The 27,125-nt window shown below is 43.2% G+C and overlaps 1 protein-coding gene across 1 annotated transcript in view; it reads right to left on the bottom strand.

Moving 5' to 3' along the window:
• SLC9A7 (solute carrier family 9 member A7) overlaps window positions 1–24,533 on the bottom strand; it is a 105,898-nt gene extending 81,365 nt beyond the window's left edge. The window contains 1 exon segment of the mRNA XM_090064713.1: window positions 24,221–24,533. Coding sequence (XP_089920839.1) covers window positions 24,221–24,470 — 250 coding nt within the window. The 5' untranslated portion in view covers window positions 24,471–24,533.
• Window positions 24,534–27,125: the final 2,592 nt, after the last annotated feature.

Here is a 27,125-nt window from a genome sequence, read left to right as displayed (position 1 = left end):
AGCACTGGACTGCAATCAGTGAAAATTTATGCCAAGAATGAAGCACCATGTAAAAGCCAGTAAGATGACTGGATGAAATATGAAACAGCATCTACAGAACATTATGAGGGATTTTCCTACTGATGACTTTGAGCTTTGCTTAGAGGACTGAGTTCAGTTTTAGTCACTTTCTCGCAAAGCAGATCTTAGATCAAAGAACAGACTTGCGTTAAGAATTTATTGGAAATCCGATTGAGAATTAACTAGTTCTGTTTTTGCATGCTAACACAGGGGTGACAGAATGAATTGTCACTCACTAAATTTAAAAAAGATGTGTGGCCTATCTGTTAATGTGCCAACTACTTTGTGTTCTCACTAATGCTCAGCACCAATTTAACATGAAGGTTTACAGTTAGTTCTCTTACCATAGCATGCCTATTAACACATAAATAAAACAAACTGCTCTCCTCCAATAAATTTCCCCCCTTTATAAATGCACACTTGCTTGATCTCAAGATTCAGTAATTTGCAGTGCACATTACAGTCACTGGCATACTGCTTCATACAGGAGGCACAAATGCACAGCCCACAGACTGGAACAGAGCTAGTGAGACTTTATGAAAAGGATATGGTTTAATTAAAATTAGTTAGGCACCAGTCATGAAATATGTACATGTACAAGGCATCGTACAAGAGAAAGGAATTCATACCTACACAGATCAGGGCAGAAGACACCCTCCCTCCCCTGGATGTACATCTGCTGAGTTTTGCTGGAACCTCTTGTGGTTAAAGACAGAGTCATAATATGAGAGCTCTGGGCTCTATTTCCTGCGTGAGCCTGGGCAAAATACTTTACCTCCATGCCTCAGCTCCTGTCCTGGAACAGGAGAATACTTCCTTACTTAAAAAAAAAAAGTGAGGATAAATTTCATTAATGCATCATGCGACTCAGCTCCTAATGTGACAGGGGTCATAAATGCATAGATTAAAACGTAGCTACACAGAATGTATATTGTTCCATTGAGTTTTCCCGATTTGATTTCACATTCTCATCCTAAAGTGAGAATGGCGAGTAGCTTCAGAAACATTCCTGAATAATCTTGTTTAACATAAGATTTTGAAGGAGTGTCAGACTGTCATTCCCCCTCACTCCCCCTTTTATTAGGTGTCTCCTTCTAGGCTCCAGACAGTGACTCAGGAAAGCCATCTGTTCAATAATAAAACAAACAAAAAAAAAGAATAAACAGTTTACAAATAGCAACTTATGCTTAACTGCTGAAAAGTTGAGTGTTGGGGGCAAAATACCACTGCTTTTACTGACCAGGGCTCTCACTACATCCCAGGAAAATGCTTGCATTAAGGAGTGTGCATAAATTTGACCCCAAGTTTATATTATTGTTATAGTGCAGTAACTGGATATGAAAGGCAAGAGGAATGTCAACTAGCCACAACGTGCCTAAAGTTGTTATTAAGAAACAATATCAAACTGGTCACATATGCCAAAGCCAAGATACATTCACTCCTACTGATTCTCAACCAGGGTGCTCCACAATCCTTGAGGAGGATACAGGGTGCCACTCAATACTAGTACTGCTAGGTGTGCACACACCTACACACGATTTACAAAATAAACCCAGAGATTTCACATAGGACTATATAGTGTTGAAAACATCTCGACCTACTGTGGTCTTTCCAAGTTCATTACAACAGAAGTACTGCTCCTTTATTTTTTCCATAGTCAAATAACAAAGAGCTCGCATTTTCCCTTGAGGGGAGCCTTAAGTATAACCAAGCATGCCTCAAGTCTAAGGAGGTAGAAAGTTTCTGCTTTAACCTTACAAGTGTTTAGTCTGTTTTATTAAAGGTTCTAACACGCTGAACCTTTGTGCTATTAAGCTTCTTCGGTCTGAGCGGACCAAGGTATTTTTAGCTCTAGGTTTATAGGCAGTGTTAGGGTACAGTTCCTCTTTCTAGCATCCTTTCCTGAGAGCTGAGATCCTATGCCCAACAGCCCAGTGCCAGGTCCCCAGACTCTCCAGTAGCTTAAATACAACTTTCCCAGGACTATGTCAGCACTGTTAACTTACAACTTGAGGCACTCAATGACCAAAGTTGCATAAGATTAACCTGTGTACATGGATAGATACCCCAAATCATAACAACTGCCCAGTGATAGAACATGGCAGCCACAAACTTACAGAGCATTCACAGGCCCCTTTACAGTCAAGGTCCCAAAACAATGTTTTGGGGGATTTTTATTTAAACTTCCCTTCATTCTGAAACTTAAGTACAGTAGCATTGTTCCACTATCAGATAGATAGATAGATAGATAGATAGATAGTATGTATGTATGTTTAACAATAAACAAGCTGCTTCCTAAATACCTTGGTAAGCTTTGCCAGAGCCATCTGAAACCATTAAGCTGTTCCTATAATAAAATAACTTTTATCATCAAAGCCAGATTGATTTGTAATAGAATAATATTATTTTCCAAGTTTCTGAACATAAATTGAACAAATGGGGATCTCACATAAGAACCTAGAATATAGGCCAATTTGTCTAAATTACAAAATTATTACAGGAGCATACAATGTCATATCACATACTTACTTCTATTGTCCTAAAAATCTTTGATAAAAGCAGAAGATTCCCAGCAAGTACATTACTTGGCAGCTTTTCTACCATGTATTAAAAATACAATCATTTCCTTCGATTTATGGAGGTACATGCGTTCCTGGAAAACGCCACATAAATTGAATTTGCATAAAGCAAACCCACTTTATAACGTAAAAAAATAGAGACAGGTTCCCCCGGCACCTACTCCTAGGGCCAGCTGGGGTGAGTGCAGACAAGCGGAGTCTGCGTGGTGCAGGGCACGTAACTCACCCCAACTCCAGCTGCAACGGCCCCGGGAGCTGCTGGCACCAGCTGCCGGCAGCCACTGGGCTCTGCCTGTCCCCACTCACCCCAGCTCCTGCTACAGCTGTCCTGGGAGCGGCAGATGCCAGCTCCCTTTAGCCGCTGGGCTGCACCATGCCCTGGTGCAGGCAGCTGGCACTGGCCACTCCCAGGGCCACTACAGCCAGGGCTGGGGTGGAGACAGGCAAAGCACCAGGAAGAGCCTGGACCCCTGAGCCTGCAGCGCCCACAAGCCCCAGCCTACTCTTGTCCAGCTGCAGGTGGCTGCTTGCCCCTGCTGCACCCTTGGGAATGGCAAACACCACCTGCTTTCAGCTGCTGGGCTGCACCATGCCCCAAACCCCCCCAGAGCTCTGCTCCAGGGAACCCATCCCTATTTCTTACATTATAAAAGTAGGTTCGCTTTAGGCGGTGCTCTCCAGGCCTATGCCAATCGCATATATGAAAACTTACCTCGCATATAATGAATTTTGGGGAAAAAAGGGTCATCGCATAAGAGCAAATTTGCATAAATCAAACCCATATAAATCAAGGTAAGCCTGTATTTCAAAACAAGCCTCAATGCATTGGAAATAGTATTGTCCTCTTGGCTGCCAATGAAGTGTCCTATATGCCATTCCCCTTCTATACTCAAAAGGATGATAGTACAATGGATCTCACCATCGAAAAGTAATAATTTAAACACCACATTCAGGCACACATTTCTCGCAACATTCATGTAAAATGGAAATGTAATCTAAGCTAAGGAAGTACTGTTTGGAAGAATGGACTGTAAGGTGGATAGAAAACCGGCTGGATCCTCAGACTCAGTACTAAATCAATGGTTCTCTGTCTAGTTGGTAGCTGGTATCAAGTGGAGTGCCCCAGGGGTCAGGCCTGGGGCCAATTTTGTTCAATATCTTCATGATTCATCAGGGAGATGGGAGGGAGTATACCCTCAGCAAGTCTGCAGATGACACCAATCTGTGGCAAGTAGCAGATATGCTGGAGGGTAGGGCTAGGATTCAGAGAGACCTAGACAAATTGGAAGATTAGTCTAAAAGAAATCTCATGAGGTTCAATAAGGCCAAGTGTGAAGTCCTGCACTTAGGATGGAACAATTCCATATGCTAATACAAGCTGAGAATCAACTGGCTAAGCAACAGCTCTGCAGAAAAGGACCTGGGGATTACAGTGGACAATAAACTGAATATGTGCCAACAGCGTGCCTTTATTGCCAAGAAAGTTAACAGCATAAAAGGGCTGCATTAGTAGGAATGATACCAGCAGATCAAGGGAAGCAATTATTCCCCTCTGTTCAGCACTGATGGGGCCACATCTGGAGTACTGTGTCCAGTTTTGGGCTCCCCACTACAGAAAGGCTGCAGACAAACTGAAGCAAGTTCAGTGGAGGACAACAGAATGGTTGGAGGCCAAGGCACATAACTTCTGAGGACAGGCTGATGGAACTGGGCTTATTTAGTTTGGAGAAAAGACTGAGGGGCAATTTAATAGCAGCCTTCAGCTACCTGAAGGTTAGTTACAAACAGGGTACAGCTAGATTGTTCTTGGTGGCAGGAGCAATGGTTTCACGTTGCAGCAAGGGAACTTTAAGTTAGATATTAGGAAAAAAAAAAAAAACAAACACCTTCACCAGGAGGGCTGTAAAGCACTGAAACAGGCTCCCCAGAGATGTGGTAGGTAGAATCTCCATCCTTAGAAGTTTTAAGACCTGGGTAGACAAAGCCTTGGCTGGGATGATAATTGGAGATGGTCCTACTTTAAGCAGGGAGTTGAACTAAATGGCCTCCTGAAGTCCCTTCCGACCCTAATTTTCTATGAACTCAGAATTTCTACAAGATCCTGGGATCAGGAAAATAAAGTCTAGATTCTAAGTACCTTCATTATGTCAGGCTAACAAATGCATACAACTTTTGGGTATGCTGCCCTCATCACTCCTACTGCACCTCCAGACCCCAAATCAAAAGAAGAGAAGTACATTAGTTTATCTAGGGCTGTACAAGATCTTACCACTACTATACATGGATAAGTGACTGGAAGTGTTGTGTGGTCTCTAGCATTAGCAGTGCATTGTAAGCCACAGGCTAGCCAAGGGGAAAGTATTAAATTATTTCCCGTAGCTCTTAGAAAGAAGCCATAAAAAAAAGCCTGCTTGGTCAAATTTTTGCATACACAGAACAAGAGAAATAAACCTTAACGTTTGACTGATCCATCTTTTCTTCTTAATATTAAGAAACTCATGCTTTTGCTAGCTTTCACCCAAGGGTCCTGAAATGAATTACAAACTTTAAGCCAACTAGAACCATATCCCCATGCAGTTCTTTACAGTAAAAGAAGTGTGTGGGGAAGGAGGGTGGGGAGGAAGAAGAACGAACGAACGAAAGAAGGTGACATATCTGCAATTTAAGTATCAAATCAGGAGCTTAACACATGATTTTTCTCCCTAAGGAAAAATGTACCCTTCCCTTTTACTAGGCAGTGGTACCATAACATTTGTAAATTAAATCACATGTAGTACAAATCCTGTTCCTCTCATTCTTATGCCTTTCGTGGCATATTTGCCATTTCAGTTACAGATATATTGAAGGTGAAAGAAAAAAAAGCTTTCAGTGCTTGGTCCTTCAATATTTGAAACATCTCTAATATTACATTATCAACAGGCTGAGATTCGCAGTGGCCTCTCAGTCTGCCAGGAAATAACTGTATGATACAACTCATCTCACAAAGCCACCACATTTTTTGGAAAAATAAATAAATAAATAAATAAATAAATAAATAAATTTCTTAATCAGTCTAACTTCTAAAATTCAGATTTCTGCAAGTCAAGCTCCTGCCTTCACACCCAAGGAAGATGACACCCATATTTAATAATATCTCTTTTAATTGAACTGAAGAGAGACCAAGTCCAGCATCATATTGGTGCCATAAAACCAGAACTGAAAAACAATTCCTGCCCAAAGATAGGAAAGGATAGGATAGGAAGGATAGGAAAGGACAGAAAGGGATTTGTGGCCAAAAACCATAACAATAATCAGTCAGCACACTAAGCTGTGGTCTCAGTGCACCAGTAGCTTAATGCTGCGTGACTGGTCACAGGCTCTCTCAGGCATGCTTGCTGGCACATGCACCAAGGGCTACTCTAAAGTGGCTACACTGCCAAAATCACAGAAGAAAGTGGTCAGGGCAGGGCTGTGGAGGCCCTCCCAGGCTCAGCAGAGAGGCATCATAGAACTGGCCTTAGCATGGAGCTGGATAGGAAAGACTATACCCCAGAGATATTATTCAAAAATAAGTCTGCAAGACCTAAATAGGGGGTTACAATGTCCACTGTGATCAAGAACACAGTGGAGGCAGAAGGTTAAAAAGCTTTGTTTAGCTACAGTGAGCTTGATCCAATAGCTAGACATCTGCCACAAGAGAGGCTTGCAGAGATTCCAGTTAGACAGAAAGCAAAAAGTTTTGAACCAGAAAGATACATCTTTGAGTTATCAGTGTAAGACATAATTGTGTATTGTGCTTGCAAATGAAATTACTGAAAGGAAACATGCAGAAGGAGAAGAGGAAGAGACAGAGACAAAGAAGGCACATGGGGCCCTACCAAGACAGCTGGAGTACAGGATGAAGAAACATATAGAAGGGCAAACTGGAGAGTACCAGCAGGAAAAAAGAACAAATCACAGAAGCCACGGGATAACAAGATTAATGCATATAGTAAGCTTCAAACCAAAAGCAGCAAGGCAAAATGACGAGTTATGGTTACTTACTGATGCCAATTGGTTAAAAATCATTTTATTTCTTAATACTGTCTTCCACCACCCTTACCTGTTTGTGTACAAGTTCCTTGGGCAGGGAATCCCTGTTACTATATGTTTTTACAGTACTTAAAGTATTCCACTCCTGATCTAGTTAGCATCTAGGGACTAATGCAACAAAAGAAGGATTAATAAACAGCAACTGGATTGTTTATACATTTTTCTACTTCCTGAAGACTAGCTGCTTACTTCCATGTACACAATTATGTAGGTTTCAGAGCAGGAGCTATGTTTTAAGTGCATGCCAGGACTAGCACAAGGTACTGCAGTGGTGCTCGTCAGCCCCAGCAGCCTGCACTAACATCTGATGTTATCAGAAGATTGCTACTATGAGATGAATGCATCAGTTCTGAAGTCACAATTTACAGATTTCAAAAAAAAGATCACAGAATCAACTAGAATTGCTACTGTAAATTTTGGAGGAGAGCCTGAAGTCAGAGGGCACAGAACAGAATTGATGTAAATATATTCCAATACCTCTCAAAATCAACAAGATAACTTTTACTGTCTACTGAAGATAAATAGCTTTCTAAATAAAAAGCCAAAGTTTAAGGTATTAATGTGAGATCTACTTTTATACTTCTTTGCCAGGCTACATGCAAAGTTTGAAGAAACTTTGGGTTACACTGGAGTAGGGTAAATTTAATTATACCCAGAAACATTTGATCATTAGCTGAATATGAAAAAGTGGCCTGCAACCCTTAGACCATCAATTTTGCTGGAGAAAGGTAACATTTTGTAGTACTCTGCAAAATTAGTGGTGTATAATTAAATGGGTTGTCATAGACACTTGACTTCTGGCCACCTGGAAGAGAAAAATCTAGTGCACATGTCCTGCAGAGATTGCCTCTCGGAGATTTACATCTGGGAATGAATCAAATACTGCAGGTCTTAAATGCAGAAGCCAAATCTACAAAGTAAAGCTAAAACTAAAATGACAAGAACTATATTTCTCTATGTACGTTCCTTAAGACTAAAAGAGAAACATCTGGGGACTGAATTGGAAGGGGAAGTCTGCATACAGTAGGACTAACAGTATTAAAATAAATTTCATTGAATTAACAACTTGGTTATAGATTTCCAAGAAAGTCTTTTTTTTTTTTAAACTTAAAGAATAAGGGAGTTGTGCAACAAATCTAGTGATCTACTCCAGCTGCTGCAGCAATAGTTACAATAGGCTAAATCTGCAACCAAGTTTGTACTGGTACATGAATACCAACATGAGAACATATTCAGGAGTTAAGAGTCCCTCACAAGTGACACTGTACCTCCAAAGCACTGACTTTAGGACAGCCAGAAAAAAAATGAAAGCCACATACCACAGAGTAGTGCTGTCTACAAGTGACTTACTTAAGTGTACGCGCGACATAATGACTTAAGTTTAAGGTAGTGCACTATCACTGTAATTCAGTTCGGAAGTCAGAGACACAAAAGACTGTGGCAAAGCTGCGATCCCAAAGATGTCAGAGTCTCCTCAGATTCAGGTTGGGGAAGGACCACAGGGAGGATGCTTCTTAGGTTACCACCCAATGTGCTCAAGATGCAAAAAATTTGCTTAAACATCTTGCGAAAACCTGAAGTTGCCTGCTCAAGGAATGGTCACGTAACCTTTCTGCCACTTGCTCCAATCCACTTTACAAGTATAAATGGCCCTTTAAAAAAAAAGCTTCATTTCTCCTTACTTATCTGTTCCTCTCCAATTACATCCCACTGCCAAAAAAGCTGCCAGCACCGCACCCATTCACCTACTTTTCTTCACCCAAACAAACAGGAATATCCTTGAAATAAAGTGCTCTGCTTATGAAAGCTTATACCATAATATCTCCGGTTTAGTCAGTCTCCAAGATGCAATCCTTCTGACTGATATTAACATGACCGCAAAAACTGAAACACATGAAAAGTACAGAAATAGTATGCATTTGGCAGTTGGTCTCTTCTTCATTGCTTGCATGGAGGCCAGGGGTGTCAAAGGTACAGCCCACAGGCCAGATCCAGCCCAATAAGTGCTACTGTATAGCACACAGTGCTGCCTCTGGGTCTTGGACCATTGTGCTACATGCAGCGTGTGCTGACCCTGGCCCCACACAGTGCATGGAACCTGTCTGGCTCGGGCTGCACAAAGCACGGGGCTGGAGAATACAAGGTCAGTCTACAGCACGTACTGCATGAGGTGTCTGTGCCAGACCGGCTCTGCACGCTGTGTCAAGGTCCAGCACAGATCGGGCCTACAGACTGACCCCGAATGGCACAGGCAGTGCACGGAGCCAGTCTACCATGGAGTACCACATGCAACGCATGCTCTAGACTGGCTCCACATGCCATGTGTACTGCACATCCCTGAATGGCACCATGTGCTGTGCACTACATGCAGAGCCAGGGCCAGCACATTATACATGCGGTGAATGGGGTTGGAGCTGGTGTGTGCGCTTCAAGCAGTATGCAGGCTGGTTCAGAGCATAAGCTGTATGCACCACCTGCACCAGACTGGCCTTGAGGGTTGGCTCTGGCATGTGGGGCTGGTCTGCGGGCCCAATCCAGCCTGCAGTCTTGCCCGATTCCCTCATACAGTCCACAGAGCCAAAACGAGTCCAACACCCATCTTAGCTCATCAGCTTTTGGCGAAAGAGACCATATATACCCACTCTCCTGACAGAAAACTAAATAAATACAACCACGGCCTCAATATATCACCTATGTACAGAATCCAATGCCATCATCAGAAGCTTGTCTGGGCCAGCTCACTCTTTCAAGCCTTTATCCTGCCTAGAGACTGGAGAATGAGAATATATAGCTCTGCTACTTATGGCCAAATCCTGAGATTGTAGATACTCCCAAAGGGAGTTTAGAGATGGGCTTTGCTTACAACGTGCTTGTAAAGTTTTGGCCTCTGGTATGCACATACCTTTGGAAGTGGGAAACATCCGAATTGTATTCTGGAATGCATAATGATTTACAGAACATTGATAACAAGCTTTCTAGCCACAAAACAGCATGTAGGACAATAATAGCTCAGGAGAAGGGACAGTGGTTTGGGAGCGTTTTACAAGGAGTTAGGAAGCTGTTCCTGAAGATAGAATGTATTAAAGAAAAAAGGTATCAGTTCTTGGTGGCTAAGACATGACAGACAGCTTCAGGAGTAAGGGGCATCATAGGAAGAGTTAGCAGGTAACAACTAAGGGAGGAAGAGCAAGGCAAGAGGATTGTGCTGAGCAGAAACAGGAACAAAAGCAGAGATACAGGCAGAGTCAATTCAAATTAGGCGAGCCCTTTTAGGCAAGGATGAGAAGCTTGATTTTTTAAGCATTACACAGCTAGAAATGTCTCTGCACGGATTTAAGGAAAGAGTAAAGTGTTCTGGTAAAATGTTATTAGCAGGGATCCTGGTTTACTCTGATAAAAAAAAAACCGCCAATTTTTCAGATTAAAGAAAGTAACCCAAAAGTCACGTTTTCCCATAACTAAAATGAAATGCCACTCATACACACACGAGTGGTGTTTCATGTTAAAATTGGAAAAATGTGGATTTCCGGTTACTTTTTAAAAAAAAAACACAAAACAAAACCAGAAATCCACATTTTTCCAATTTTAACATGAAACACCACTCGTGTGTGTATGAGTGGCATTTCATTTTAGTTATGGGAAAACGTGACTTTTGGGTTACTTTCTTTAATCTGAAAAATTGGCGGTTTTTTTTTTTATCAGAGTAAACCAGGATCCCTGCTTATCGGGTATTGGGGACATAGTGTTTAGTAAGGAGGATATTTAAAATAAAATTCTCGCAGTCACTTGTAATTATGCACCCAAGTACAGATGGATGCAGACATACTTAACAAAATCAGAAACCATCAGTTGTTTCCTGGAAGTGCATTTTGCAACAGGAGGCCCCTAACCCCTTCTACCTGAGAGTAGAAAGAGCAGCGCTGCAGAAGGCAGGTTAGGGACTACAGCTTGCAGAAAGAGGAGCTGCAAGGCTACAAGCAGCTCGTAAGGGGATGGAGAGCCCTTATGGCTTGGGTAGATAACTGGCAGCATCAGCACCCTGTTTTCAGAGTAGGTCAGGTGACCAGATGGGGAAGAACTGAGGGCCATATAAACCTGAACCGGGAGCTGGAGGCTCATCCTGGTCCAGAACTTGAAAGCTGCATGGGGCTGTATACAGTGAGATGGATCACAGGTGGGGGGGGTTTTGCTTTGGGTTTGTGTTTACTGTGAGGTTTGGGTGGCTTGGGGCGTGGGAGGGGAAGAAAAGACAGGACCATGAAAGGGTGCTCAAGGAAGGCACCCCACATTCTGGGGCTGCGGTCCAAGAGCCTAGTGCAGTGAAGAGGGGCCAGGGATTTAGTGCAGAGAGAGGGAGAGGGTGATGAAGACCAGGAGGACATGCAAGCATCTTGAGCTATAGACCTGAGATGCCTAGTGTGTTCAGTCTGGACTATGGCCCAGAACACTGAGACTGGCATTAGTAGGTGGAAAGGGGCCCAGAGGATTAGGTGCCCTGAAGTGTGGCCTGTCTGAGACAGGCAAGAGGCACTCCAAAAGATGGCCTGTCAGAGACTGGTGAGGATGAGGGAGTAGAGGAGTAGGTGCCCCGACAAGGTAGCTTGTTTGGGATAGGTGAAGGTGAAGGCCTAGAGGCATAAGATCCCTGAAAAGGCAAAGAAAGAAAAAGAAGAGTCCTACTTAGATTTGGGTGCAAGGACTGGGTAGACTGGAAGCCTGATGATGAGCAGGGCAGAGTAAAAATACCCAATGATTACTCTAGTCTCCTGAGGACAGCCTCCCAATATCTATACTAATTAGACATCAAGGCATAGCAGGTAAGCATTGGGCAATGGTCTGAGAGACTAGAGGGGACAGAATTAGGCCAGAGTAGCTTCTAGAGGGTGGCACAGCCATGCTCCAGGGGTAGACTCTGCCACTATCAAAACCTGATCACGTTTAATGGAAACTGACAATTTTAACTAGTAGTACTACATCATTATAATCATCATCAACTATTTTTCAGTTAACTCCAATTTTTCCTGCCTTTTAAAACTTTCCTGTAGGCAGCTGGCCCACAGGATGTGGTGGCTCAAAGAACAAGAGCCATTTCATTTACAAAGTAAAATTGTGCAACTCCTTTTCTAAAAAAAAGGGTGCAAAATAACACCATACTCCCTAGAGTAGCAACATTCAGTCTGATCATCTCTGGAGAAAAGTAAACAGTCAGCATTTGTAACAAGGGGCTGCAACAACATTTACACCCCTCAGTGAATTGTGACAGTGTATCCTGGGTGGTTAATCTTCAATACTGAGGGAATTATTTGTATCTCTGCTGTGCCATGATGGATGGAGAGATGGAGCACATATTTCCTTATTTGTACTGGGTAGTCCTGCAATTACATACAGTAAAATAAAAATACCTGGGTCAAACTGAAGAGCTACTTGGGACTCTATGGCCATGTTCTCTCTCAGTAGTAGTCAGAATGGAGTTAACCACAGTTTTCACACTTAATTCAGATCTTGAGCTCACTGGACCATACCTTTCCCTCCATTACACAAATTCTGTCCCACTAAATCACAATTCAACCTGACAAAGTATTCCAAAGCCAACGAAGACAGCATATATCCAGAGGAATTGCCTAACAATAGGGTACTGGTGAACATGGCAAGCTATGTTCTCATCTCACACTCAAAAGATGTTATTCCTACCTTCAGTCATCTTGAGCAGTTGCACATACACAGGATATTAAGATGATATTCATCTGTACATACCGATTATTTTTTATATACATATACACACACACACATACATACATACACACACACACACACACACACACACACACACAGGAAATTGTAATTACACTGCCCTCTATTATTTAAAAATTAGCACCCAAACAACTAGGAATTGGAACAATATGTAAATGTGCAAATTTAAATCCGAGTTTCTCTTTTTAGTTCTTTTATGGAAGAACAGGACAGCAAAAACCAGCAGAAAGTTCTGATGTAAAAGGCCAGCCTGTTACAAGAACACAGATACAGGGGGAGGCACAGCAGTATTATTCATTAAAAAAAAAAAGTACCAGATGATCAAGTTGCATTTATATTACATCAGCGCACAGACCCCAGTCAAATTCAGAGCTCCATTATATGACCATTGTCCCAGTCTCTCCCCAGAACTCAAAATGTATGACAGTAGAAGGGAGGCATGCAGTTGTATGCAGTTTTGTAGGTCTCACAATTACAAGCCATAAAAGTGTTCCAACTATGCTGTCAGCCATTCAAACCATTTTATCAATGGAGCAGCTACATTTAGACACTGTAGTAGAGGCAAGCCTTCAGAGATTCCAAAGGTAGAGGGGGAGTAGCCCAGAGAAGACCAACCCAGGGTAAAAAAAAGAGCCCCTGCCAGTGTAACTAGCACATAATAGCTATGTCAGCAGAAACCCCTAGAGGGGACAACAAACACCAACAGTAGCTTTTCTGTCAGCATAGCTACACCAGCTCCCCAAGTGACAAACCAAGCCAAAAAAAAGTGTTTGTCCATTTGTATGGATCAGAGGTGGGCAAAGTACGGTCCACAGGCTAGATCCAACCCACCAAATGATTCTATATGGCCGACGGCTGCTCCTCAGCTGCCCTGGCTTTTGGCATCTCTCACCTTTCTCCCTTCCTCACACGAGCTGGCCACAGCACCAGCAGGCACTCCCCTCTGCAGCCTGGCCTACTCCCCAGCCCCTCGGGTACGCTCTAAGACCCGAGCGTCAACTCCACTCTCCAAAGCACGAGGCTGTTTGTGTGCAGCTCCAACCCTGCAGCCATCTGCAGACTGGACAGCCCAGTCCCCAGCAAGCTGAAGCTCAGGTAAGGTTCTCCCCACTGGTGGGGGCAGTGCAGGGGGAAGAGAGCCATGAGTTATGCAGGCCTGCTAGGCAGGGGCCTGGGAGAAGGTGCAGCTGGCATGGCTCCTGCCAAACCCAGCCACACGGCCAGGGTCTCAGGGCAGGGCGGATGCAGGAAGAGGGCCAGGAGCCACAAGTTATCTGGGCCTGACTGGGCCAGTGCCATGCCGTGTCCCCAACTTCTCCCTGCACCCCCCACCACACCATACCCTGAGGCCCAAGCAGGCAGCCACACCAGCTTGACTTACAGTAGCTCCTGCTTGACCTGGCTGTGTGCTGGGGACTCAGGGCAGGGGATGGAGGGGGTGCAGGGAGAATGGAGAAACCAAGGTTAGGTTCCCCTACCTTTTGTCCACTCACCTCTCTGTCCTCAGATCAGGGGTAGGGAATTATTTGGACCAGAGGGCCACTTAGGGAGCTCTGGTGAGCTGTTACATATGGGAAGGGAGAAGGGGAAGTGACCCAGACCACAACAGCTCACCAAAACTCCTTAACTGCTCAACCCTGGTGTAGTTATAGCTACTGCAGGGGCTTTGCCAGTGTAACGATGCTGGCTATAGGGTGCAATTTTTTTATTTTTTTTTTGTATTTCTAGCCAAGAAAATGTTGCAATGTAAATCTGATCTTTGAAACCTTGAACAGGATTAAAGAACTTTGAGGAGGAAAGGAAGAGGAAAGATAAGCTACTCAACTCTCCAAGATAAGCAGTACAGTTAATCTTATTACAGTCTCACCTTTTACCCTCAATTATTGCCTCGACAAAAAAAAAAAAACAGCCTCTTCCCTACAGCTTTCAGAGAATTTTGGACTTTCCCAAGGTAAAACAAGGTCTGATTTCCCTGCATGAAAAAGCAATTTTAAATCCTCTCTTATTCCTGCTCATCTAGATAATTGCATTCTGCAGCCACTTTTTCATTTTAAAAAAGGGCAGATTTTAAACTAGATTACCAATCATTTGGTAGTTAATTAGGAAAGATCTTATATGATGAAAACAACCAAATATCTCCTTAATCTTTAGCAAAAATACTCTAAAACAAATAACTTGTTTATATCTTCACAACATAGATGCAATATAATTTGAATAGGGAAAAAATATTCTGCAGTTAGTGTAACCAGCCTGATGCACCAAGAATCAAAAATAAAAGCTGGGAATTTTTCAAAGCTTCTAAAATGACAATGAAAGTCAATTGGATTACTCCTACATTACTTCAGGTTGGGTACACAAAGGATGCGACTTAGATGTGGCAAGCTAAGCATCACCATGCCTACTTTTAGATATTTGGTCATCACAGCAGAATCTACAGTCATGAGCAGGTTCCTTAGCTCTACAAACAGTGCATGGGAAGGAGTTAGGCTCTTAAGAATGGGATTTATAACAGTACTCAGAACAATGGACTAATCTGGACTATCCATTACACCAGAGGCAGGCAATTATTTTGGGTGGAGAGCCACTCACTGAGTTTTGGCAAGCCATCGAGGGCTGCATGACAGGCAGCCAGAGGCAGCTAAATATTAATTTTCTAAATGTTTTAAGGGCTCTGCAAGCCACATAGAATGGCCTGCCAGGCAACATCCAGCCCACATTTTGCCCACCCCTATACTTCACAGTGCTGAACAGGGGGTATAATAAATACCACTTGTTTCAGGTACATAGCAGCCTAACTGTGGGCTGTAAGAATGTGCCTACTGCAGCGTTTCCCCAAGTTTGTTGGCTTACCAATACCATAACAAGGTCAAGCACACCACAGTAGGGTCGGGGCACTCTTGGACTCCCCTACTTCAGCTTCTGCCACTGTTTCCCCCTCTGCCATATTCCATGGGGCAAAGCAGCAGTCGGGGGGGGGGGGAAGCTGGCAGCAAGAAAAACCTGCTCCAGTGAGCAATTCCCCCCACCACAGAGTGCTGCTAATTCTGCTCAATGCCATCAGCTAGCAATGGGGGACAGCAACAATGGTGGCTAAATAGTGAGGGTACACGGGTAGAAAACTGGCAACTGTGATATACATATACCCCTGCAAAGAACTTTTCACACCCCCAGGAGGAAGCGTGCCCCACACTTCGAAAAATGTTCATTTATAGGGTTTGCAGCCTAGAACTTTCTCTTGGGGATGGGCACCTAAGCTATCCCTTCTGGAAATGGATGATCAACTCCACTCTCCAAAGCACAGCCAGCCAGAAGAGGAACCCAACCTATACACAGTTTTTACTCATTTCATCTAGTGGTTAGAGCAGAGGTGACCAAACCTATGGCCCACGGGCCCAATCCATCTCAAAGTCATTTTATCTGGCTTGTAGATTTAGGAGATTTTAGTGGTGAGGGCCTGTGTTTGAGAAGTGATAAGAAGCAATGCTGCAAGAAAGAGTGGCGACTGCAACTCTGGCTTTAGCCAAGTTGGAAGCAGCCCACACTCAGGAATATTCTCCCTACTGCAAAGCATTGTTGACCCCTAGGTTAGAGCATTTGTATGTTCTGCCCAAGAGGGTTACACCTATATTTCCCACCTTTGAGGAGAGTACTCAGGGAGCAGAGAAGATATTCTCCACCTCTCCAGTTGAAGTTGGGCCACTATGCAAGAAATAATATATAGGAAGACAGGGGAGGGTGAGGGGGGGAGAGAGAGGCTAGTTCAAGGGGATAGATATATCCACTTTGAAATCAACAAACAGATGGTCCATTAATCACATGGAAAGGGTATATCCAAGTTATAATATGCCTCAGAAATAGCTAAGTGACCTGAATTGATGGAACAAAGATAGGATTATAGGCAAGGGATTATTTAAAGTTTTGTCAGTGTCCAGAGTCTTTTAATTATACTTCAGTGATCATTGTTTATCTAAAAAATAATGAAACAACAGAACTGGCACACCTATAATGTCAGAAGGACATTCACAAGGAAACAAAGCAGACTTTTGTTCTCATCTTTGTCAGTGCTATGAGAAGAAAAGCAGGGCTTTCTTATTTAAGTGAAGGTGTTAGGTACACATCATATCCATTTTATTCACAGTTGTTAAGGATTGGAAGGGACCATCTGATCTTCAGTACAAAACAGATTATAGACTTTCATCCAGTTACCCATGTTTTGAATCCAATTACTTACATTTTACTAAAACAACATATCAAAGCTGGGTGCCTTTCTAAAAGATTTAAAGACATCAAGGAATGGAGACTCCAACACTTCCACATGTGCTTTATTTCCAAATATGAAGTTTTCTGGATTAAGCATCTATCCATTAAGGGATGCTATGCCTGGCTCTGCCAGACCAAAAGACTTCTGGTATGCAGCATCTTCTCCCTGTAAAAGGTACTAGAACACCATAGCCAGGAAGCCCCTTAAACACTGAAAGCAATAGAAGCCCTGCTGCAGAATTCCCAAAGAACTAAAGATGTTCAACTGGATATTGCAGAGGCAACAAGATACAACAAGGAAGCAAACTCATCAAACCCTCTCTTTTTCCTACGTATTTTCTAGTGTCACAATCCTGTGCAATAGGTTACAATTAGTGGCCTTGCATTTTTGAATGCCAAATCACTTCCATTCTACATTTTTCCCCTCACTAAACTGATTGCTCAACTAATAGAAGTCTAGAGTTGCAAACTTCTGTAATTAAATTGCCACCTAATTCTCTGCAGTCAGCGAAGTTCTCATTGTGACATCTACATTGTGGAGCCAGTGAGCAGAGTTCACAACTCCAAGGCGCAACTGTCCTCATTCAAGAAGTTCTGTAGCTGCTACAGGTTATGCTAGATTTGCATCATGATCCAGTCTCACTACTCAGTGCCCAATTGCAGGCCCAGAAGCATGGTTCCATCACATACATCTGATCAGCAAATACCTGCAGCATCTAGCTCTATTCATGTACCATTCACTTCTCCTCAGTTTCCCTTCATCTTTTTCTACTGTACAGGTATAATTGATCCTTAGGAATAGTTGTTGAAGTTCTGCATTTACAGACAAGTTCAGGTGGCCATCTCTGAAACACAAAGGAGAAGTCTGATGACCCATGCAGCAGCCGAAGTTTTGACAGCAACGTGACAAAGACTGAAAACCAGCATTGAAGTAGCATGGGATGGACAAAAGGAAATAGTGGAGAGTTGACCCGAAGCTCCCACAATACCTACCTGCTTGCATCCCACAAAGCACTGCAGAGTCCCACAAAAAGTAGTGGGACTCCAGGCAGCAGTTGGAATATATTGCAATGCCTAACCACAGCATGGCATACCTTTTTGCTGCCCAAGGGAAGGCAGCCAAAAACACACGTGCTACAGCAAACTTGCAAAGTCAGCCGCTGTAGGATAGGCTTGGTGCTTGGATACAATTTTCTAGCCCAGACCTGACCTAAGCCAGAGAAGGATAGCTTTCTCTTCATCCCCATACTTTCTACCTATAACAATTTGATAAGGCGTTTTTAAAAAGTGACTAGAACTGTTTCAGAAATAGTAGTTCTGCCCCTACCTGCCCAACAGAGTCTTCCTGCACAGAAGACAGGCACAACTCAATATTTTCTTCCCAAGCTAACCAGAGCAGGTATTATATTCAGCAAAGTAATCAAGAGTCTAATAGGGAACAGAAACTATCAAAAGCAAACCAAAACCAAAAACAAAGAACTGATCTATACCCTAGCTTATACTGTTATGAATAGCTAATAAAATGGAAGGCACCATAGTGCAGAGTTGCCTTCTTCAGACACTTCAGTGGTAACATTAGTAGTTTATGGCAGCTACTTGGCTGCATTCCTCCACTTTATGGTACAGTTTTGGAACAGGGAAGTAGATTGCTGAACAAAATAAAGTGATAGATGTAAAGCAATGTGCTAATGGATCACTGAAACTGGATTGGACCTTCAAATCAGAAAGCAAGCTGTGAAGCTGGACAACTAGAAATTCATGCATCGCATTTTGTGCATGGGAAGCAGCTTTGGCGATATCTACTTTGAAATACTGTAGACTGATTTTTTTAGTAGAAGATCCAGATCACTAAAGGAAGGGGAACATTTTGAAAATATGGGTTCTTAAAGTTATGCTCTTAAATCCAGATTTAGACACTTAAGTAAAAGTGGCTTTATTGTCCAGATTTACTATACCCTTACAACACCTGCCACTTTTGATCACAGCATGGAAATTCAAGACGATGTCCAGAGACCAATATCATCATATACAGCACTGTAGTGGCAAGGAGAAAAAAAAAAAAAAGAGAGGAAGGGAAGGGTTGGAACATTTGGCCATATGGGTTTCTCTGTGAACACTGAAGAATTACACAACCGAGTGAAGAACTACAAGATTTCTCTATAGAAAGAAGTTAACATGAATTCAACATTTTGTTACATTTGATATTCCATTTCCTTGATACTCATTTTAAATAAATTCTCAGTTTTCCATTAGCTAGAAGAATTATTGCTTAGAAGTAAGGGTATATCATATGGACTAATTTATTACCTCAACTTGGTCTATGATATGAAAGAGATTTGAGGGCATCTACAGAAAGATTATCCAAAAAGGTATGGAGGTTTTGTTAGTTACTTTTAATCGACTGAAGCGATGCCCCAATAAATTTACATAAACCAAACTATAAAGCTGAATGAACTTTCATTAAAAAAAATAAAATAAAATAATAATAATAATAATAATAATAATAATAATAATTAAAAAATAGGCTGGTATACATTACATACAAGATGCAAGCCAAGGTAAAGAGAAATGAATCACTACTACCACACCTGTGAAACTTTTATATGCAGCTCTCCACATGGACTCAATTCCTTCACTGCTCTATATACAATTTTCATTGACTTCAGTCAGAATATCACAAGGTCCATGTGATTATATTTATCTTGTATAGTCTCTCAAAGTCTCAGGTTAAAGCCTCGTTACATTCAGCACTTTGCACACTCTCACAAATTACAGTCTAATCCACAGGGTTTAGTGTTATAAACATGCATCTTGGCATGTAATTGATTGTTATTACACAACTACCACCTCCATCTGAAATGATAAAATATTCTAGAAACATTTAAAGCCCAAAGATGACAGTGACATCGAAATATTACAGCTCATATTTGGGGCAGAGGTCTTACTCGCATGCAATGCCTGTTCGTAGCCTCAGTTTTGTCTCTTTTCCCCCCTATAACTTTTTATATGTGTAAACTTGGAATTTACAAGTCTTTCTCCCAGCACAAAGAGACAGCATACAGCCAGCTGTTCAAGGGCTTTCTTATGGAAGAGAACTGGCTTGTCCACAAGAAAGATTGCTTCCAGCCATAAAGATCTCTCTTCTCTCACACTAACTTGAATGGCTGTACATTTCTCTCAGATACTGAGGACACCCAGCACCCCTTACTCCCCAGTCCTCTTTTCTCTCTCCCTCCAAGGCAGAGGTAGAGCATTTGCCCCAATAGGCCAACCAGGGCCAAGCTGTCAGGGAGTCCTGTCATGGGTACCAATACCCCTACCTATGGGCAGACCCAGAACACATGCACACTCCTACTCCCGACCTATTTTTCCAATGCTGGAAATGGACAGGCATTCATAGGCAGGATATGGCAGCAGCCTTTCTTATGGTAAGAACTGGGCAATCGGACCATCTCATTGAAGCTGCTGGCCATGGCAGTCACCATCAATTCAGGCTAAGGAACAACTGAATGCCCCTTTGTTTAGGGACAGACAAACGCAGCGCACAGCCACCATCTATGAACTAGACCACATGCTAACATGGACAGTGGCCAGGCCATCTGGTCCAAAGGGTTTCCCCAGGGCTGATAAATGCAAAGATGGGGATGGACTTGATTGCTGCTATCTGTCTGAGTGAAAGAGGCAGCAGAAACATCATGGAAATGGAGATATGTGGCAGTAAGGAAGCCATGCCCAGAATACTATAATGCTGAGAAGACCTGACAGAGTACACTTATGGGTAGAAAACTGGCCACAGCGAAGCTTGAGACTGCAAGCAAATAAGCTGTTCCTATCGATTCCTACTACGCTCAAGGAATTATGCCTTTATGTATATTCCTTGTAAATAACACAAGTCTAAATGTATAAGAAAAACCTGACCCAGTCATAAACATTTTTTAAAACAGAAAAACAACTTGAAAGACCTAGAATTTGGCTCAGCTTAAGACGGGCAATATTTTATTTGGGGTAGATCCTATAAAGCCCTTTGAGAATTCAGCTAACAGACCAACTCATTCTTTGCAGCCAAACCAACTGTTATAAACTAGTGCTCCGATGACAGGGAATGTAATCCAATCTTTGAAAGGATTAGATTAGCTTCTTTTTAAAGTAGAAAGCCCCATGTGGATATAGCATAAGCAACCACTGCAATACAAATCACCTGGCATTTCAGGATCCTTTTTTCCTTGCTGAAATCAGGTCTAATGATTCCACCTTGTATTGTACCCAAATTTACTGCATATAGCTATTTAGAATGCTTTGCTTAGAGCTAAGAAACATCAATATAGGCTCTATATACATTACATTTATACTTCTGTGACCCCCCAGAAACATCACTTTTGATTAAAACTCTTTTGTAATAGATCCTTTCCCCAAAAAAATTATAAACTCTTTGGATTAAGACGACCATGTCTGTGTGCAAGTGAACATGTAAGTCTCCTTCATCACAGGAGAGCAGTTTATCAAATATGCTTTTTTTTTTTTTTTAATTAAAAAGTTTAATTTATGTTGTTTTATGCCCCCTAAATATTCAGCACCCACCAAATGCCTCCTTTCAGCATAACCACCATACCCTATATGAATGTGTGTGCGCAAGAGGCAGACAAAGAAATTGCTGTATAAAGAATATAAAACATTATAATACTTTTTTGTGTTACATTTTTTATAGTACTTACACAGTTTTCTTTGTTCTAAAGAAAGCCTGGAATATTTATGAAGACAGACAGACAGACCCTGGTATAGCTTTATTGGCACAAGGACAAGCAGCTGCAAAAAGAACCAAACTAATTCAAACATCTCTCTAGAGGTTTGCCATGACATGGCAAGAACATGCTCCAAAATATAAACTTGAAACCAAGAGATTGTCCATCTACTACATTTTTCAAGATGTTTCAAAACATGCAGCAGTTCAAAAAAAAAATCCACATTGTCATGCACCAGAACCATACAATGATTAAATGTGTTGATATTTCTTATGGCATTGTTTCCCTGCAGTACAAGATGAGATAAAATACTGTACATTTGCTGAGACATAACATAGACATTCATCACCTTTGTGTCAGATTTGAAGCCAGGAACCCATCTTTAGTATTAAGGCCCAAAATGTCCTTTAATTTAAAATCCAAGTTTTCCCTAGTTGAAAAAAAGTTTCCTGTTTTCTATCAAAACACACCTGAAGAGGTGATCATAATACATTCAAATACTCCTGTAAGCTTGTAACATAAATGTTTTGCCTATTTTAGCGACACAGTAAATGAATAACTGTATAAAAAAGTATATTTAAATTCTCAATACCCATAACATTTCCATTATGAGCACACCGAGGGGAAAAAAACAGGTTTATAAGGCTGAGCAGTTCTTAAAACAATTCTACCTGAAGCAATTCTAAAAATGACTGCATTTGGGTGACAGCTAAAGTAATGTTCACATCACCCTAATCTTTACTCTAATTAATGCTTGCAGTGCAACACCAGAGGGTTATTCAACTGCTAAGTACTACACACTGGTACATAATTTACCCCTCTCCCTAACCTTTGGTTTTCCAGTTTTCAGCAGTGACAGTACATACAATGAAATGCACAGCAATGCAGCAAGGGAGAGGAGATTGGGATGGTTTAAGAGAAACATCAGCAGAGGAAAATTCCATTGCTTTACAAGCAGTCATTTGGATCTTACAAGCAGTTAATACTCATCAGGAAGGAAATGGTTCATTTTTCCTGTGCACAGAAATTTTCATCTGTGCCTACTAAGAATAAGCTTACCCAAAGCAATTCTGAGTAGGTGTTTCACACTAGCCTGGAAGACCCGGCCTACCTAATGAAAGAGAAGAAGTGCTACTGGCAGTAAGATACTAACCAATCAAAGGTAGACAAGTCATTTTTAAATGGATGACTGCTTCTGATCAGAACTGTTTATGTTCTCTGTGTAACAAAGTATGTAAGAATCCAATTACACATACAAATCAAAGGAAATTAATACAGGTTTATATACACAACAACACAGGTTTACCTGTAACCCGTTTGCACCAGTCATTAATTACAACAGCCATGAGACTGCATGTCAAATTACTAGCGATGCTGAATGCAAGTGTAAACACCTACTGTGCAAATGTGCAGGTTAGTATTGCTCTACATCCAAGTATGGTTTGGTTTTGCTTTGGTAGGTAAAAGGACAAGGCCTGTTCTACTCGCTTCTTATTCAGCACAGCAGACTTCAGATGCCCTTGTGCAAACTTTTCCTGGTATCTGATTTCACTGCAATCAATTGGTAGCCCACAAGCACAAGCTGCCAACGATAACAAAACAGCAGTTCCTTGGCAGATAGCTATCCTAACCGAGAGCATGAAAGTTTAAATACGTTTCTTTTCATCCTGTGCAAGGCTAGGCACAGGATCTGTATCTGGGTTACACGTATTGCAAAGCCACGAGCGTGATGACCTGCTAATACGCTCTCTTAGCAAGCCTGCCTTCCAAAAGCAGAGAGCAAGCTGAGCAACCCTTTGCCCCGCATACTCTAATGCAACCATCAATATGGTACAGATAGCAGCTGTAACCAAACATAATTATAAGGGGTAGGGAAAAAAAAAAACAACAAAAAAAACTCCAACCCACAGCTCATCCTGGACACTGTATACTACATATAAAGTGTCAGGCTAACAGTTTTCTTTTTTGTATGGCCCGTGATAGCAGCTCCCCAACTAAAGCTAGTCACAAAAGGCAAGTTATGTAATGGGGGGGGTTGACCTGCTCACACTATAATACAGGTCCTTCCCCTTTCCATAAGGTGGCTCACTTTTCTTCTCCCTCCTCCCCATGCACCTATAGATCTCTTGGCAGCTTGGAGAAAGGCCACACAGACTCCTAGAAAAGGAGAGCGAGAAGGGACCTAGATCATCCCAGCCAAGGCGGGTCTTAAAAACCTCCAAGGATGGAGATGCCACAGCCTCTCTGGACAGCCTCCTTCCACCTAGCTACAGCCCCCAAAATGCCCACTAGCCTCCTCCAAATAAAGCCAGGCACTGAAATGACACAGCACCCTGTGCATGGTGGGGCTGGAAGGCCCGCTCCTCTAGGTGCCCCCACCCTTTTTTTCCCCCACCTATAGGTGAGAGACTCACCTCGACACTGGGGCGCTGTCCAGGGTTCAAATGCCCCTTTGACCCTGGGGTAAAAAAAAATTGTGGGCTATCCATCACGGTGCCCTAATAAAACCGGAGCCCCCACCTGGCATTGGCACAGCGCTCCCCTGGGCCAGAAGGCAGAGGAGCCCAGGCAGCCCTGGAGGGCAGCAGGGAAGCACTGTGGGAGGGGCCAGCTGCACCGCTGGCAGGACAGCCCCGGCTTGGGGGTCTGCTGAGGACCACAGAAGGGCTGGGAGGGAGGCCCGGGCAGGGCAGGGCATGGCGGGCCTGGAGCTGCCCGGGGCAGAGGCGGGAGCGTCGCCCGGGGCGGGCAGGGGCTCACCGTAGATCATGGCCAGGCCGGTCTCGTGGAGGAAGCGGACGCGGCGGTGCTTGAAGAGCCAGATGGTGAGGATGGTGAGCGTGAGCAGCAGGATGAAGGTCAGCAGGCTCACGCTGTCCTGCCGGTGGCTCTCCTCCGCTTCCTGCTCCGTGGCCAGCTCCTCCAGGGCGCTGCTGCTCCGCTCGCCCGCCCGCAGCCCGCCGGCTCGCCCCAGCCCCAGTCCCAGCCCCAGCCCCAGCAGCAGCTCCATGGCTGCAGCCGCTGCCGCAGCCCCCGTGCGCCCAGCCCGCAGCTCTAGTGCGCAGGAGCCCGCGCCCAGACACACACAGGCGCGCAGCCCGGGCCGGCCCCCTGCTCCTTGCAAGCCTCTTAAAGGCGCAGGCCTGCCCAGCCCAGCCTGGGCTCCGCAACGCCGCCCCGCAACCCGGGCAGCAGCGGCGCGAGCGCCCTACCCGCCCCCGCCCCCGGGGGCCGCCCCGCCCCCTCCGCACCCGCACCCCCCGAGACACGCGAGCGGGGTTTTCTCCGCTTTCAACACAGCTCCAATTTTCGGATTCAAAACAAAGTAACCCCAAATCCACATTTTTCGGTCACTGAACTGAAATAGCACTGACATCTAGATATAGATATCTATACAGTGATTTTTTTTTTTAAAAAAAGAGGAACCCAACAGCCACATTTTTTTTCTGTGATGAAAATCTCTTTACGTTAGTGGTGTTTCATTTTAAATCACAGAAAAAGTATTTACCAATTGAACAAGCAACCCCAAATCCACATTTTTCTGTGATGCGAATGAAACACCACATGTGTATGTGGGTACACACACACACACACACACACACACACACACACACACACACACACGGTGTTTCTTTACACATGTATATTATATACATACATATACACAAACACCTACAAAAATACACACACACATATATATATAAGCGGTGTTTCATTTTTATCACAGAAAAGTGTGGATTTTGGGTTACTTGTTAAAATTTTCAAATAATGTATCTGTGATGAAAATGAAACACCACAAATATATATATATCACACACACCCCTACAAAATAAACACACACACACATATATATTTATATACATACATACATACACACACATATTAGTGGCGTTTCATTTTTATCACATAAAAATGATTTAAACATTTTAAAAAGTAACCCAAAATTCACATTTTTCCATGAATGAAACATCATGGTAGCTAGCGAGCTAGCTAGCTAGATATAGGGGCATCTCATTTTAATTATGGACAAATGTGGATTTTGGGTTACTTTTTTTAATCCAAAAATTTGGGGATTGTTTTGTTTTCAATTGGAGAAAACCAGGATCCCAGGTTTCTGAGGGAGGATCTATTTGTCACTGACTACTTGGGATCAAGTCAGACCAGCTTTCCAGTGTAAGGGCCTGGTTGCACCTTCCCCTGTGAGTCACAGTGAGGCTGATCCCTGTTAGAGCTAGCTTGGAGAAGTCTCACACTTAGTCTAGTTATAAACCTTTTTTGTCATTTGCAGACCCCTACAATAATTTTGAATGGAGGCACAGACCCCTTTGGACTGTAAGTGTGAATATTATCTACACTTCTGATTCATCATAGTCATCCTCTGTGGACCCCTTAGCAGAGGTGCCCAGTATGTGGGAGCATCCCTAAGGCCCCTGGCCCCTTTCCCTCCTGTCACCTGAAAGGCATAAAACTTTCCGGATAGATATGGGTAGGTATGGTATCTTTTATTAGACAAACTACATAGCTGGAAAAACTGTTCTTTGCAAGCTTTCAGGCACAAACACCCCTCTTCAGGCATATAGAGAGTGCTTAGAAGGTGTTTGTGCCCAAAGGCTTGCAAAGAACAATTTTTCCAAGTATATAGTTGGTCTAATAAAACATATCACATCTGTCCAAAGAAATGTATCTGTCTATGTCCTTAGATCAACATGGCTACAAACCACAACCTTAAAACTTTCCACACATCCATCATCTTAACCCTCTCGCCACCCCCCACAAAAATAAGTCAGCCCCTATACTCCTTCGACATAAGACCCCCAGGAGTCCAGGGGCCACAGGTTGAAAACCGCTGGTCCAAAAACCTTCTCTGACTGTCCCCCACCTTCTGTGTTGTGCCACTAGAGGCCTGATGAGCAGGGGCAGGACCAGGAGCTGTAGCTGTGAGTTGCCACCAGAGGGCTGGTGAGGCAGGACAAGCTTCTATATCCCTGCTCTACCAGTGGGGTTGAGAGAGATCCTGGTAGTGGAGGATTTCAGTGTGGGGGCACATCTGTGGGGAGCAGTCACACCTTTATGAGACAGGAGCTGGATAGTGCAGTCAGAGATAATCCTACCCTAAAGTGGCATAACTGAGCTGCATAACAGGTGCTTAAAACCACTTTAAGGTATGAATGTGCAGACAGTCCAGGGGTTAAGAGCTCCAAAAGCTTCCCAAAATTACCCTGCAACAAGGCCCCAAGACTTTCGTCCTCAGGTCTTTCCCCAGCACTGCTTGGCTGTCAAGCCTGGGAAGCTTTTCTCACCAGCTGCAGGAGGGGAGATCCAAGACCCTATTGCCCTTCCAGGTACATCTTTCGGCCTAGAGATGCGGTGCACTCAGGTGTCTAAAACGCCTGATAAGTGCGCTTTTCCCATTGGGGAATTTTAGTGGCCATTTCAAAAAGCATGAATGGTGTTTGGTCCCTGGATGCATGGCCTGCATTTGGCAAACTAAGTTGCTTCCTAAGAATGGTAGAAATGCAGGGTAAAAACATAACTGCTGGGAACTGTCAAGGGACCCAATCAGCAAGTTCTTTTTTAGGCAAAAAAACTACTGAATTGGGACTGGGCTGTAGCAGTTATTCACAGTATTGCTTGGACAGCTGAAGTTGCAAAAAGACTGTTTTCT

This window comes from Crocodylus siamensis, chromosome 1 (genome assembly GCF_052110815.1).
Source record: "Crocodylus siamensis isolate JL-2025a chromosome 1, ASM5211081v1, whole genome shotgun sequence".
NCBI classification, from domain to species: Eukaryota; Metazoa; Chordata; order Crocodylia; family Crocodylidae; genus Crocodylus; species Crocodylus siamensis.
This window is presented reverse-complemented; position numbering and strand designations above follow the sequence as displayed.